The sequence below is a fragment of the Haliotis rufescens genome, unplaced genomic scaffold, assembly GCF_023055435.1.
Source record: "Haliotis rufescens isolate VD_foot unplaced genomic scaffold, xgHalRufe1.0.p SCAF_583, whole genome shotgun sequence".
In the NCBI taxonomy this organism is placed as follows: domain Eukaryota; kingdom Metazoa; phylum Mollusca; class Gastropoda; order Lepetellida; family Haliotidae; genus Haliotis; species Haliotis rufescens.
Window position 1 is genome coordinate 1 of NW_025964316.1, and position 14,842 is coordinate 14,842.

A 14,842-nucleotide genomic window follows, 5' to 3' on the forward strand; every position below is an offset into this window, starting at 1 on the left:
TGATTTGAAACTTAACATTCATGTTTAATGGCCACACACTGAAACCCAGGGAACACATACTTACCAAACACATAGAAGATGGATTGCCAGCCCCCTGAACTCGCAGCAAGGGAGCCACATGCAGGCATCGCCAACACAGTCCCAAAGTAGGCACCTGCACAAACAACAGACCAATGTATAGATACTGAACTCGCAGCAAGGGAGCCACACACACAGGCATCGCCAACACAGTCCCAAAGTAGGCACCTGCACAACAACAGACCCATGTATAGATACTAAACTCGCAGCAAGGGAGCCACACACACAGGCATCGCCAACACAGTCCCCAAGTAGACACCCACACAACAACAGACCCATGTATAGATACTGAAATCGCAGCAAGGGAGCCACACACACAGGCATCGCCAACACAGTCCCCAAGTAGACACCCAACCAAGAACAGACACATTTATAGATACTGAAATCGCAGCAAGGGAGCCACACACACAGGCATCGCCAACACAGTCCCCAAGTAAGCACCCACACAAGAACAGACACATTTATAGATACTGAACTCGCAGCAAGGGGGCCACACACACAGGCATTGTCAACACAGTCCCCAAGTAGACACCCACACAACAACAGACACATGTATAGATACTGAACTCGCAGCAAGGGGGCCACACACAGGCATCGTCAACACAGTCCCCAAGTAGGCAGCTGCACAACAACAGACACATGTATAGATACTAAACTCACAGCAAGGGAGCCACACACACAGGCATCGCCAACACAGTCCCCAAGTAGGCAGCTGCACAACAACAGACACATGTATAGATACTGAACTCGCAGCAAGGGGGCCACACACAGGCATCGTCAACACAGTCCCCAAGTAGGCAGCTGCACAACAACAGACACATGTATAGATACTGAACTCACAGCAAGGGAGTCACACACACAGGCATCGCCAACACAGTCCCCAAGTAAGCACCCACACAAGAACAGACACATTTATAGATACTGAACTCGCAGCAAGGGGGCCACACACAGGCATTGTCAACACAGTCCCCAAGTAGACACCCACACAACAACAGACACATTTATAGATACTGAACTCGCAGCAAGGGGGCCACACACAGGCATTGTCAACACAGTCCCCAAGTAGACACCTGCACAACAACAGACTCATCTATGGACACTGAACTCGCAGCAAGGGAGCCACACACACAGGCATCGCCAATACAGTTCCCAAGTAGGCACTTGCACAACAACAGACCCATGTATAGATACTGAACTCGCAGCAAGGGAGCCACACACACAGGCATCGCCAATACAGTCCCCAAGTAAGCACCCACACAACAACAGACACATGTATAGATACTGAACTCGCAGCAAGGGGGCCACACACAGGCATTGTCAACACAGTCCCCAAGTAGACACCCACACAACAACAGACCCATGTATAGATACTGAACTCACAGCAAGGGAGACACACACACAGGCATCGCCAACACAGTCCCCAAGTAAGCACCCACACAAGAACAGACACATTTATAGATACTGAACTCGCAGCAAGGGGGCCACACACAGGCATTGTCAACACAGTCCCCAAGTAGACACCCACACAACAACAGACACATGTATAGATACTGAACTCGCAGCAAGGGGGCCACACACAGGCATTGTCAACACAGTCCCCAAGTAGACACCTGCACAACAACAGACCCATCTATGGACACTGAACTCGCAGCAAGGGAGCCACACACACAGGCATCGCCAATACAGTTCCCAAGTAGGCACTTGCACAACAACAGACCCATGTATAGATACTGAACTCGCAGCAAGGGAGCCACACACACAGGCATCGCCAATACAGTTCCCAGGTAGACACCAACACAACAACAGACACATGTATAGATACTGAACTCGCAGCAAGGGAGCCACACACACAGGCATCGCCAACACAGTCCCCAAGTAGGCACTTGCACAACAACAGACCCATGTATAGATACTAAACTCACAGCAAGGGAGCCACACACAGGCATCGCCAACACAGTCCCCAAGTAGACACCCACACAACAACAGACCCATGTATAGATACTGAACTCGCAGCAAGGGGGCCACACACAGGCATTGTCAACACAGTCCCCAAGTAGACACCTGCACAACAACAGACCCATCTATGGACACTGAACTCGCAGCAAGGGAGCCACACACACAGGCATCGCCAACAGTCCCTAAGTAGGCAGCTGTACAACAACAGACACATGCATAGATACTGAACTCACAGCAAGGGAGCCACACATGCAGACATCACCAACACAGTCCCCAAGTAGACACCCACACAACAACAGACCAATGTAAAGATACTGAACTCGCAGCAAGGGAGCCACACACAGGCATCGTCAACACAGTCCCCAAGTAGACACCCACACAACAACAGACCCATGTATAGATACTGAACTCGCAGCAAGGGGGCCACACACAGGCATCGCCAACACAGTCCCCAAGTAGGCAGCTGCACAACAACAGACACATGTATAGATACTGAACTCGCAGCAAGGGGGCCACACACAGGCATCGCCAACACAGTCCCAAAGTAGACACCCAACCAACAACAGACACATGTATAGATACTGAAATCACAGCAAGGGAGCCACACACACAGGCATCGTCAACACAGTCCCCAAGTAGACACCCAACCAACAACAGACACATGTATAGATACTGAAATCACAGCAAGGGAGCCACACACACAGGCATCGTCAACACAGTCCCCAAGTAGACACCCAACCAACAACAGACACATGTATAGATACTGAAATCACAGCAAGGGAGCCACACACAGGCATCGTCAACACAGTCCCCAAGTAGGCAGCTGCACAACAACAGACCCATCTATAGACACTGATCTCGCAGCAACTGAGCCACACACAGGCATCGTCAACACAGTCCCCAAGTAGGCAGCTGCACAACAACAGACCCATTTATAGACACTGATCTCGCAGCAACTGAGCCACACACAGGCATCGTCAACACAGTCCCCAAGTAGGCAGCTGCACAACAACAGACCCATCTATAGACACTGATCTCGCAGCAACTGAGCCACACACAGGCATCGTCAACACAGTCCCCAAGTAGGCACTTGCACAACAACAGACACATCTATAGATACTAAACTCACAGCAAGGGAGCCACACAGGCAGGCATCGCCAACAGTCCCTAAGTAGGCACCTGCACAACATCAGACACATGTGTAGATACTAAACTCGCAGCAAGGGAGCCACACACGCAGGCATCGCCAACACAGTCCCCAAGTAGGCACCCACACAAGAACAGACACATTTATGGACACTAAACTCGCAGCAAGGGAGCCACACACAGGTATCGTCAACAGTCTCCAAGTAGGCAGCTGCACAACAGACACATCTATAGATACTGAACTCGCAGCAAGGGAGCCACACATGCAGACATCACCAACAGTCCCTAAGTAGGCACCTGCACAACAACAGACACATGTATAGATACTGAACTCGCAGCAAGGGAACCACACACACAGGCATCACCAACACAGTCCCCAGGTAGACACCCACACAACAGCCACATGTAAAGATGCTGGAACACTAGATATTTGTAAACCTACCTGAGAAGGCAAATGTGGCCAGTTTGGTCTTTTCCTGGGGTGGAGCCCACTTGGACCACATTGCATGGATGGCTGGGTACGTCACCCCCTGGAACAAGACAGTGAGTGATTGGTTCAAAACATCTTCGGCGCAACAGATAGTGTAAATTCACATATTTGAGTGAGTGAATAGGCCTGTTATCATCCTTCAGCAGTGTTGTATTGGAAGGTGAACAAACAAGTGTCCTGTGCCCAGGCAGCCACTTTTGATCTGCTATCTGAGACTGCTCGCTAAGTTTTCTGTTGGTGTGTTTGTTGTTTAACGTCTCACTCAGCAATATTCCAGCTATAACAGCAGCCCATGAATAATAAACAATCTGGATCAGACTAATAAGTGACTGATAAGTGAACGATGCACACAAACTATTGCCATCACAGACAGAAGGACCATGACCAATCCCCTTTTTACACACCTCAAACAGTCCCTCGATGACCTGACAGCGATGAGGAGATACCCACCTCAAACAGTCCCTCCCTCGATGACCCTGACAGCGATGAGGAGATACCCACCTCAAACAGTCCCTCGATGACCTGACAGCGATGAGGAGATACCCACTTTAAACAGTCCCTCCCTCAATGACCCTGACAGCAATGAGGAGATACCCACCTCAAACAGTCCCTCCCTTGGTGACTCTGACAGCGATGAGGAGATACCCACCTCAAACAGTCCCTCGATGACCCTGAGAGCGATGAGGAGATACCCACCTCAAACAGTCCCTCCCTCGATGACCCTGACAGCGATGAGGAGATACCCACCTCAAACAGTCCCTCCCTCAATGACCCTGAGAGCGATGAGGAGATACCCACCTCAAACAGTCCCTCGATGACCCTGAGAGCGATGAGGAGATACCCACCTCAAACAGTCCCTCCATCAATGACCCTGAGAGCGATGAGGAGATACCCACCTCAAACAGTCCCTCGATGACCCTGAGAGCGATGAGGAGATACCCACCTCAAACAGTCCCTCGATGACCCTGACAGCGATGAGGAGATACCCACCTCAAACAGTCCCTCGATGACCTGACAGCGATGAGGAGATACCCACTTTAAACAGTCCCTCCCTTGATGACTCTGACAGCGATGAGGAGATACCCACCTCAAACAGTCCCTCCCTCAATGACCCTGACAGCGATGAGGAGATACCCACCTCAAACAGTCCCTCGATGACCCTGACAGCGATGAGGAGATACCCACCTCAAACAGTCCCTCGATGACCCTGACAGTGATGAGGAGATACCCACCTCAAACAGTCCCTCGATGACCCTGACAGAGATGAGGAGATACCCACCTCAAACAGGTCCTCCCTCGATGACCCTGACAGTGATGAGGAGATACCCACCTCAAACAGTCCCTCGATGACCCTGACAGAGATGAGGAGATACCCACCTCAAACAGTCCCTCGATGACCCTGACAGTGATGAGGAGATACCCACCTCAAACAGTCCCTCGATGACCCTGACAGAGATGAGGAGATACCCACCTCAAACAGGTCCTCCCTCGATGACCCTGACAGTGATGAGGAGATACCCACCTCAAACAGTCCCTCGATGACTCTGACAGAGATGAGGAGATACCCACCTCAAACAGGTCCTCCCTCGATGACCCTGACAGTGATGAGGAGATACCCACCTCAAACAGTCCCTCGATGACTCTGACAGAGATGAGGAGATACCCACCTCAAACAGGTCCTCCCTCGATGACCCTGACAGTGATGAGGAGATACCCACCTCAAACAGTCCCTCCCTCAATGACCCTGACAGCGATGAGGAGATACCCACCTCAAACAGTCCCTCCCTCAATGACCCTGACAGCGATGAGGAGATACCCACCTCAAACAGTCCCTCGATTACCCTGACAGCTATGAGGAGATACCCACCTCAAACAGTCCCTCCCTCAATGACCCTGACAGCGATGAGGAGATACCCACCTCAAACAGTCCCTCGATGACCCTGACAGCGATGAGGAGATACCCACCTCAAACAGTCCCTCGATGACCCTGACAGAGATGAGGAGATACCCACCTCAAACAGGTCCTCCCTCGATGACCCTGACAGTGATGAGGAGATACCCACCTCAAACAGTCCCTCGATGACTCTGACAGAGATGAGGAGATACCCACCTCAAACAGGTCCTCCCTCGATGACCCTGACAGTGATGAGGAGATACCCACCTCAAACAGTCCCTCGATGACTCTGACAGAGATGAGGAGATACCCACCTCAAACAGGTCCTCCCTCGATGACCCTGACAGTGATGAGGAGATACCCACCTCAAACAGTCCCTCCCTCAATGACCCTGACAGCGATGAGGAGATACCCACCTCAAACAGTCCCTCGATTACCCTGACAGCTATGAGGAGATACCCACCTCAAACAGTCCCTCCCTCAATGACCCTGACAGCGATGAGGAGATACCCACCTCAAACAGTCCCTCGATGACCCTGACAGCGATGAGGAGATACACACTCCAGGTGGCGAACACCGGCGTAAGAATGGTGAGGACGGCTGTGACAAAGATTCCTCCTCCAAACAGATACTTCCCTCCATACCTCGTGGCCAGGAACCCTGGGAATTCCATCATCAGAGGTTGATGCTTATTTTATATACTGATCCTGCATTACATATTGCACCATGCCCCCAAATCATTCTTCTCTCCTTCGCTAACTTAGCAGCACTGTACCATCAGCCCTGAGGAACGTTCGAAGGCAGTAATGACATATTTGGCGCGTGTATTCCGACACCGACACTGAAGACGCTGACAGATTGTCATTCATTTCCAGTAAGGACTTTGGTGGTAAGTGTAAGTGAGTGAGCAATATCACGACAGGGGAACACCAGAAATGGGCTTCACACATTGTACCCATGTGGGGAATCGAACCCAGGTCTTTGGCGTGACGGGCGAACACTTTAACCACTAGGCTACCTCACAGCCCCTGGTGGTCAGACCATTGTGCCTTATGTAATGCAGGATAAGTAAAATATACACATTTAACTGCATAGATATTGGTGTTTGTGTTCATGCATGACATTGTGACTCGTAGTGTGCATTCTGAAGTGAGTGAGGATTAAAAAAAAATGTTACAGCTTTTTCGCAATGATATAATTAACACATATCAAAATTTACATCCCCAAAGACCCATGATCACTGACTCACAACCACCGCCTCACGACAACCGCTTCATCCAAACCAAATCAAACCAACCAACTCACCCCAACTGACTCACCCATCCACTCACAAACATCAATTCACAACCACAACCTCATCCAAACCGACTCACCCCCACCGCCTCACGACCACCGCCTCATGACCACCGCCTCACGACCACCGCCTCAGCCCCACCGGCCCACAACCACTCCTCATGACCACCACCTCTTCCAAACCGACTCACCCCCACCGCCTCAGAACCACCACCTCATGACCACCGCCTCACGACCACCGCCTCACGACCACCGCCTCACGACCACCGCCTCACAACCACCCCTCACGACCACCGCCTCACGACCACCGCCTCACGACCACCGCCTCACGACCACCGCCTCACGACTACCGCCTCAGCCCCACCGGCCCACAACCACTCCTCATGACCACCCCTCATGACCACCGGCTCATGACCACCGGCTCACAACCACTCCTCATGACCACCGCCTCATGACCACCGGCTCATGACCACCGGCTCACAACCACTCCTCATGACCACCGCCTCATGACCACCCCTCATGACCACCCCTCATGACCACCGCCTCATGACCACCCCTCATGACCATCCCTCATGACCACCGCCTCATGACCACCCCTCATGACCACCTCTCATGACCACCGCCTCATGACCACCCCTCATGACCACCACCTCATGACCACCGCCTCATGACCACCTGCTCACAACCACTCCTCATGACCACCGCCTCATGACCACCGCCTCATGACCACCGGCTCATGACCACCGGCTCACAACCACTCCTCATGACCACCGCCTCATGACCACCGGCTCACAACCACTCCTCATGACCACCGCCTCATGACCACCGGCTCACAACCACTCCTCATGACCACCCCTCATGACCACCCCTCATGACCACCGCCTCATGACCACCCCTCATGACCACCCCTCATGACCACCGCCTCATGACCACCCCTCATGACCACCACCTCATGACCACCGCCTCATGACCATCTGCTCACAACCACTCCTCATGACCACCGCCTCATGACCACCGCCTCATGACCACCGGCTCATGACCACCGGCTCACAACCACTCCTCATGACCACCGCCTCATGACCACCTTCTCACAACCACTCCTCATGACCACCGCCTCATGACCACCGGCTCACAACCACTCCTCATGACCACCGCCTCATGACCACCGGCTCACAACCACTCCTCATGACCACCCCTCATTACGACCATCTCACCCCCACCGCCTCACCCCCACAGAATCACCCCCACCCCTCATGACCACCCCACCCCCCCAGTCTCACCCCCATCGACTCACAACCACCCTTCATGACCACCGCCTCACCCCCACCGCCTCACGACCACCGACTCACAACCACCTCTCATGACGACCACCTCACCCCACCGCCTCACCCAACAGTCTCACCCCCACCGCCTCGCGACCACCAACTCACCTCCAGGCAACTGGGTTAAGATGTATCCGTAGAAGAAGGAGGCCAGCACTGCTCCCTGGAGGTTGTTGTCCCAGTCAAAGTCAGCCGGCGACTCCTGGAGTTTGGAGAGGACTTAGCTGCATATCAACACCTACTTCCTCAACCCAAGGCTTGCTTTCAACAATACCTCCCTTTTTTAATTACAATCTACACAGTTTTTTCAGAAGAAGGAGCAGCATTCACATGCATTGCCCTGTGGGGATTCCTGGTTAGAACTTCTCATCAGTACCCCATATAAGGCAACGTATTAGATCAAGTGTCAGACCGGGTGACTAAATCAATGTATGCTAGTACCCTAATGGGTTTGAATGTAGCTCACAATAGTGAGTGAGTTGGGTTTAACGCCGCTTTTAACAGTATTATAGTTATATCACAGCGTGTCCGTTTAATGTGGGAGGAAAGCCCAAAGTGATGCAGGTCTCAGACGTTTACCACTTCGGTGAAACCCACGAGCATGGGTATGGTGCTGACAAACCTATAACCATAATCGAGCCGAACCGGGATTCAAACCAACAATCATAGGCTTCTGGCGTGCCCAAGGGACGCAACTCTGCACAGCCAATCATGGCGCCTTAGACGACTGGACCACCCTTCCCGCCGTTGCACATAATAAGAATTGTTTGCTTGTTGTTCAACGCCACAGCAATCTTCTAGCAATATGAAGCTGCCCATCAATAATCAATCTGGTTCCAGACTATCCAGTGATTGATATTGTGAGCAACAATCCACTTCTTTGGTTGACGATGACACGCAAATCCAGCAGGTCACTAAGTCTGACCACCTAATCCATTGGCTGCTGCGGAACTTTTCTAACCTGGCATCCCCACGGGGATCAGTTTGTCTGTTTGTTGATTAGTTTCAAAAAGATAACAGTTTGCGAGTGCTACATCACAGATATAACTTGTTTTGTGTTCCAGCTACTCTCATATTCTATTTTGTTCTAAAAATTATTTACTTTTACCAGTTCTTCTCAATAAATAATTCTGATGTGTTATATCACGGACAAACAAAACATGTACATAGTCCACAAATTGAAGCATCAAGCTGCTAAACTCACCACGGAGGTGGTCTACACTAAGTCTACACTATATCTACACTAAGCATCAAGCCGTTCAACTAACCACGGAGGCAGCCAAAACTTAGTGTCAAGCAGTTCAACTAACCATGGAGGAAGTCAAAACTTAGTATCAAGCCGTTCAACTCACCATGGAGGAAGTCAAAACTTAGTATCAAGCTGTTCAACTCACCATGGAGGAGCTCTGCATTAAGCATCAAGCTGTTCAACTCACCATGAATGCGGTCTACACTAAGTCTACACTAAGCAACAAGCCGTTCAACTCACCATGGAGACAGTCTAGACTAAGCATCATGCCGTTCAACTCACCATGAAGGCCGTCTACACTAAATCTACACTGAGCCTACACAGAGCATCAAGCTGTTCAACTCACTACGGAGGAGCTCTACATTAAGTCTACACTAAGTATCAAAACGTTCAACTCACCACAGAGGCAGTCGACACTAAGTATCAAGCCGTTCTTCAACTCACCACAGAGGCGGTCTAAACTAAGTCTACACTAAGCATCAAGCCGTTCAACTCACCAAGGATACAGTCCAAACTAAGTCTACACTAAGCAACAAGCCGTTCAACTCACCACGGAGGCGGTCTACACTAAGTCTACACTAAGCATCAAGCTGTTCAACTCACCACGGGGACAGTCTACCAAAAGTCTACACTATGTCTACACTAAGCATCAAGCTGTTCAACTCACCACGGGGACGGTCTACACTAAGTCTACACTAAGTCTACACTAAGCATCAAGCTGTTCAACTCACCACGGGGACGGTCTACACTAAGCATCAAGCTGTTCAACTCACCACTGGGACGGTCTACACTAAGTCTACACTAAGTCTCCACTAAGCATCAAGCCGTTCAACACACCACGGGGACGGTCTACACTAAGTCTACACTAAGTCTACACTAAGCATCAAGCTGTTCAACTCACCACGGGGATGGTCTACACTAAGTCTACACTAAGCATCAAAACGTTCAACTCACCACAGAGGCAGTCGACACTAAGTATCAAGCCGTTCTTCAACTCACCACAGAGGCGGTCTAAACTAAGTCTACACTAAGCATCAAGCCGTTCAACTCACCAAGGATACAGTCCAAACTAAGTCTACACTAAGCAACAAGCCGTTCAACTCACCACGGAGGCGGTCTACACTAAGTCTACACTAAGCATCAAGCTGTTCAACTCACCACGGGGACAGTCTACCAAAAGTCTACACTATGTCTACACTAAGCATCAAGCTGTTCAACTCACCACGGGACGGTCTACACTAAGTCTACACTAAGCATCAAGCTGTTCAACTCACCACGGGGACGGTCTACACTAAGTCTACACTAAGCATCAAGCCGTTCAACTCACCACGGGGACGGTCTACACTAAGCATCAAGCCGTTCAACTCACCACGGGGACGGTCTACACTAAGTCTACACTAAGTCTACACTAAGCATCAAGCCGTTCAACTCACCACGGGGACGGTCTACACTAAGCATCAAGCCGTTCAACTCACCACGGGGACGGTCTACACTAAGTCTACACTAAGTCTACACTAAGTCTACACTAAGCATCAAGCTGTTCAACTCATCACGGGGATGGTCTACACTAAGTCTACACTAAGTCTACACTAAGCATCAAGCTGTTCAACTCACCACGGGGACGGTCTACACTAAGTCTACACTAAGTCTACACTAAGCATCAAGCTGTTCAACTCACCACGGAGGCGGTCTACACTAAGTCTACACTAAGTCTACACTAAGCATCAAGCCGTTCAACTCACCACGGGGACGGTCTACACTAAGTCTACACTATGTCTACACTAAGCATCAAGCCGTTCAACTCACCACGGGGACGGTCTACACTAAGTCTACACTATGTCTACACTAAGCATCAAGCTGTTCAACTCACTACGGAGGAGCTCTACATTAAGTCTACACTAAGTATCAAAACGTTCAACTCACCACAGAGGCAGTCGACACTAAGTATCAAGCCGTTCTTCAACTCACCACAGAGGCGGTCTAAACTAAGTCTACACTAAGCATCAAGCCGTTCAACTCACCAAGGATACAGTCCAAACTAAGTCTACACTAAGCAACAAGCCGTTCAACTCACCACGGAGGCGGTCTACACTAAGTCTACACTAAGCATCAAGCTGTTCAACTCACCACGGGGACAGTCTACCAAAAGTCTACACTATGTCTACACTAAGCATCAAGCTGTTCAACTCACCACGGGGACGGTCTACACTAAGTCTACACTAAGTCTACACTAAGCATCAAGCTGTTCAACTCACCACGGGGACGGTCTACACTAAGCATCAAGCTGTTCAACTCACCACTGGGACGGTCTACACTAAGTCTACACTAAGTCTCCACTAAGCATCAAGCCGTTCAACACACCACGGGGACGGTCTACACTAAGTCTACACTAAGTCTACACTAAGCATCAAGCTGTTCAACTCACCACGGGGATGGTCTACACTAAGTCTACACTAAGCATCAAGCTGTTCAACTCACCACGGGGACGGTCTACACTAAGTCTACACTAAGTCTACACTAAGCATCAAGCTGTTCAACTCACCACGGAGGCGATCTACACTAGGTCTACACTAAGCATCAAGCTGTTCAACTCACCACCGGGACGGTCTACCCAAAGTCTACACTAAGTCTACACTAAGCATTAAGCCGTTCAACTCACCACGGGGACGGTCTACACTAAGCATCAAGCCGTTCAACTCACCACGGGGACGGTCTACACTAAGTCTACACTAAGTCTACACTAAGCATCAAGCCGTTCAACTCACCACGGGGACGGTCTACACTAAGTCTACACTATGTCTACACTAAGCATCAAGCTGTTCAACTCACCACGGGGACGGTCTACACTAAGTCTACACTAAGCATCAAGCTGTTCAACTCACCACGGGGACGGTCTACACTAAGTCTACACTTAGTCTACACTAAGCATCAAGCCGTTCAACTCACCACGGGGACGGTCTACACTAAGTCTACACTAAGTCTACACTAAGCATCAAGCTGTTCAACTCACCACAGTATCATTTCCATTCAGAAGAACTGTTCTGTTCTTGGTCATCGCAACAATGGCGACACTCAGATTCACTCTCAGGGCATAGACATTGCCTGAAACAACAGAAGACTCAACTCAGATATGGAGGACCCTTCAGCACTGGGCAGAGCTCCAGATAAGCTGCTTATTTGCATAAATTATGTATAACAAAATCAATTAATTTTGACTTGGTTGCACATAAATACACATAAAAGACATGAGAACTGTAATAATCACCCATTCTACCATGAATTTGGATTTTACTCAATTCTGATTAAATCACAATAAACCCCCACTGATTGAAACAGCTGGTTTGACTACCGCTTCACCGAGGAAGCTAATATTCATAGAATAGTACTATTTTCATTGTCGGTAGGCATATTTAAATAATTATATCTACAATTACAGGTTACAAAATGCACAGATGCGGTTACTTCAATATTCAAAGGATGTGTGGCAATACATTTCATGCAGAAAACATGATAGAAATCTACACAGGGAATGTATTTACGTTTATGAGACAACAGAAAGCTTGGAATTTTGGCGCTTTTCTGTATACGACTGTGACGTCATATCTTTTGCGTCACATTGAGCGATATGACTTCATAATGGTGACGTGCGAAAGCCTGGCAAAGCTTGGTTTTTTTACTTGAGGGATGCCCACCTCATGTTAGCTTACCAAGTTGCCGTGCTTAAATGCTTTCAATGCCTGTCATACGTTCGAGTGAAGTATTACGGTGTCAACAAACTGCTTGAGTATATACAGCGCCATATTTAGTTCGGTGATTCCGTAATTCAGATCGATAACCCACTCAAAACACTTGACTCAACCCATGCCACTTCACTCAGTATAAGTGCTTGCACCAAAGAGTTTGCGTTTTATTTAGTCATGGTAGAATGGAGATAAACATACTGTGTTTTCAATATAGAACTAGGTTACCTGTAGATTTAACCCCGCTAAATTTAACATTTGAAACCTCACGCTGCGCGTTTGGTTCCAAATTCAATTTAGCGGGGTTAAATCTACAGGTAACCTAGCTCTACATTGAAAACACAGCATGTTTATCTCCTAAATGAATCCTTTTCAACGTGCATACCTGTATTTCTTTACAAATGTTTATTTACTGATCATGTGCAGGCACCACACATGCTTGGACTCTACTGCAGGCACCACACATGCTTGGACTCTACTGCAGGCACCACACATGCTTGGACTCTACTGCAGGCACCACACATGCTTGGACTCTACTGCAGGCACCACACATGCTTGGACTCTACTGCAGGCACCACACATGCTTGGACTCTACTGCAGGCACCACACATGCTTGGACTCTACTGCAGGCACCACACATGCTTGGACTCTACTGCAGGCACCACACATGCTTGGACTCTACTGCAGGCACCACACATGCTTGGACTCTACTGCAGGCACCACACATGCTTGGACTCTACTGCAGGCACCACACATGCTTGGACTCTACTGCAGGCACCACACATGCTTGGACTCTACTGCAGGCACCACACATGCTTGGACTCTACTGCAGGCACCACACATGCTTGGACTCTACTGCAGGCACCACACATGCTTGGACTCTACTGCAGGCACCACACATGCTTGGACTCTACTGCAGGCACCACACATGCTTGGACTCTACTGCAGGCACCACACATGCTTGGACTCTACTGCAGGCACCACACATGCTTGGACTCTACTGCAGGCACCACACATGCTTGGACTCTACTGCAGGCACCACACATGCTTGGACTCTACTGCAGGCACCACACATGCTTGGACTCTACTGCAAGCACCACACATGCTTGGACTCTACTGCAGGCACCACACATGCTTGGACTCTACTGCAGGCACAACACATGCTTGGACTCTACTGCAGGCACCACACATGCTTGGACTCTACTGCAGGCACCACACATGCTTGGACTCTACTGCAGGCACCACACATGCTTGGACTCTACTGCAGGCACAACACATGCTTGGACTCTACTGCAGGCACCACACATGCTTGGACTCTACTGCAGGCACCACACATGCTTGGACTCTACTGCAGGCACCACACATGCTTGGACTCTACTGCAGGCACCACACATGCTTGGACTCTACTGCAGGCACCACACATGCTTGGACTCTACTGCAGGCACAACACATGCTTGGACTCTACTGCAGGCACCACACATGCTTGGACTCTACTGCAGGCACCACACATGCTTGGACTCTACTGCAGGCACCACACATGCTTGGACTCTACTGCAGGCACCACACATGCTTGGACTCTACTGCAGGCACCACACATGCTTGGACTCTACTGCAGGCACCACACATGCTTGGACTCTACTGCAGGCACCACACATGCTTGGACTCTACTGCAGG

The 14,842-nt window shown here is 49.9% G+C and overlaps 1 protein-coding gene across 1 annotated transcript; it reads right to left on the reverse strand.

The window, feature by feature from the left end:
- Positions 1–64: 64 nt before the first annotated feature.
- LOC125374527 (sialin-like) lies at positions 65–12,632 on the reverse strand (the record flags this gene model as incomplete). Its single annotated transcript, XM_048385429.1, has 5 exons — positions 12,439–12,632; positions 8,288–8,381; positions 6,079–6,224; positions 3,623–3,710; positions 65–154 (listed from the first exon to the last, which is right to left on the reverse strand). Coding segments are annotated over exons 1-5 (463 nt in total), but the record flags the coding sequence as incomplete, so codon positions are not given.
- Between the last annotated feature and the right edge of the window lie 2,210 nt (positions 12,633–14,842).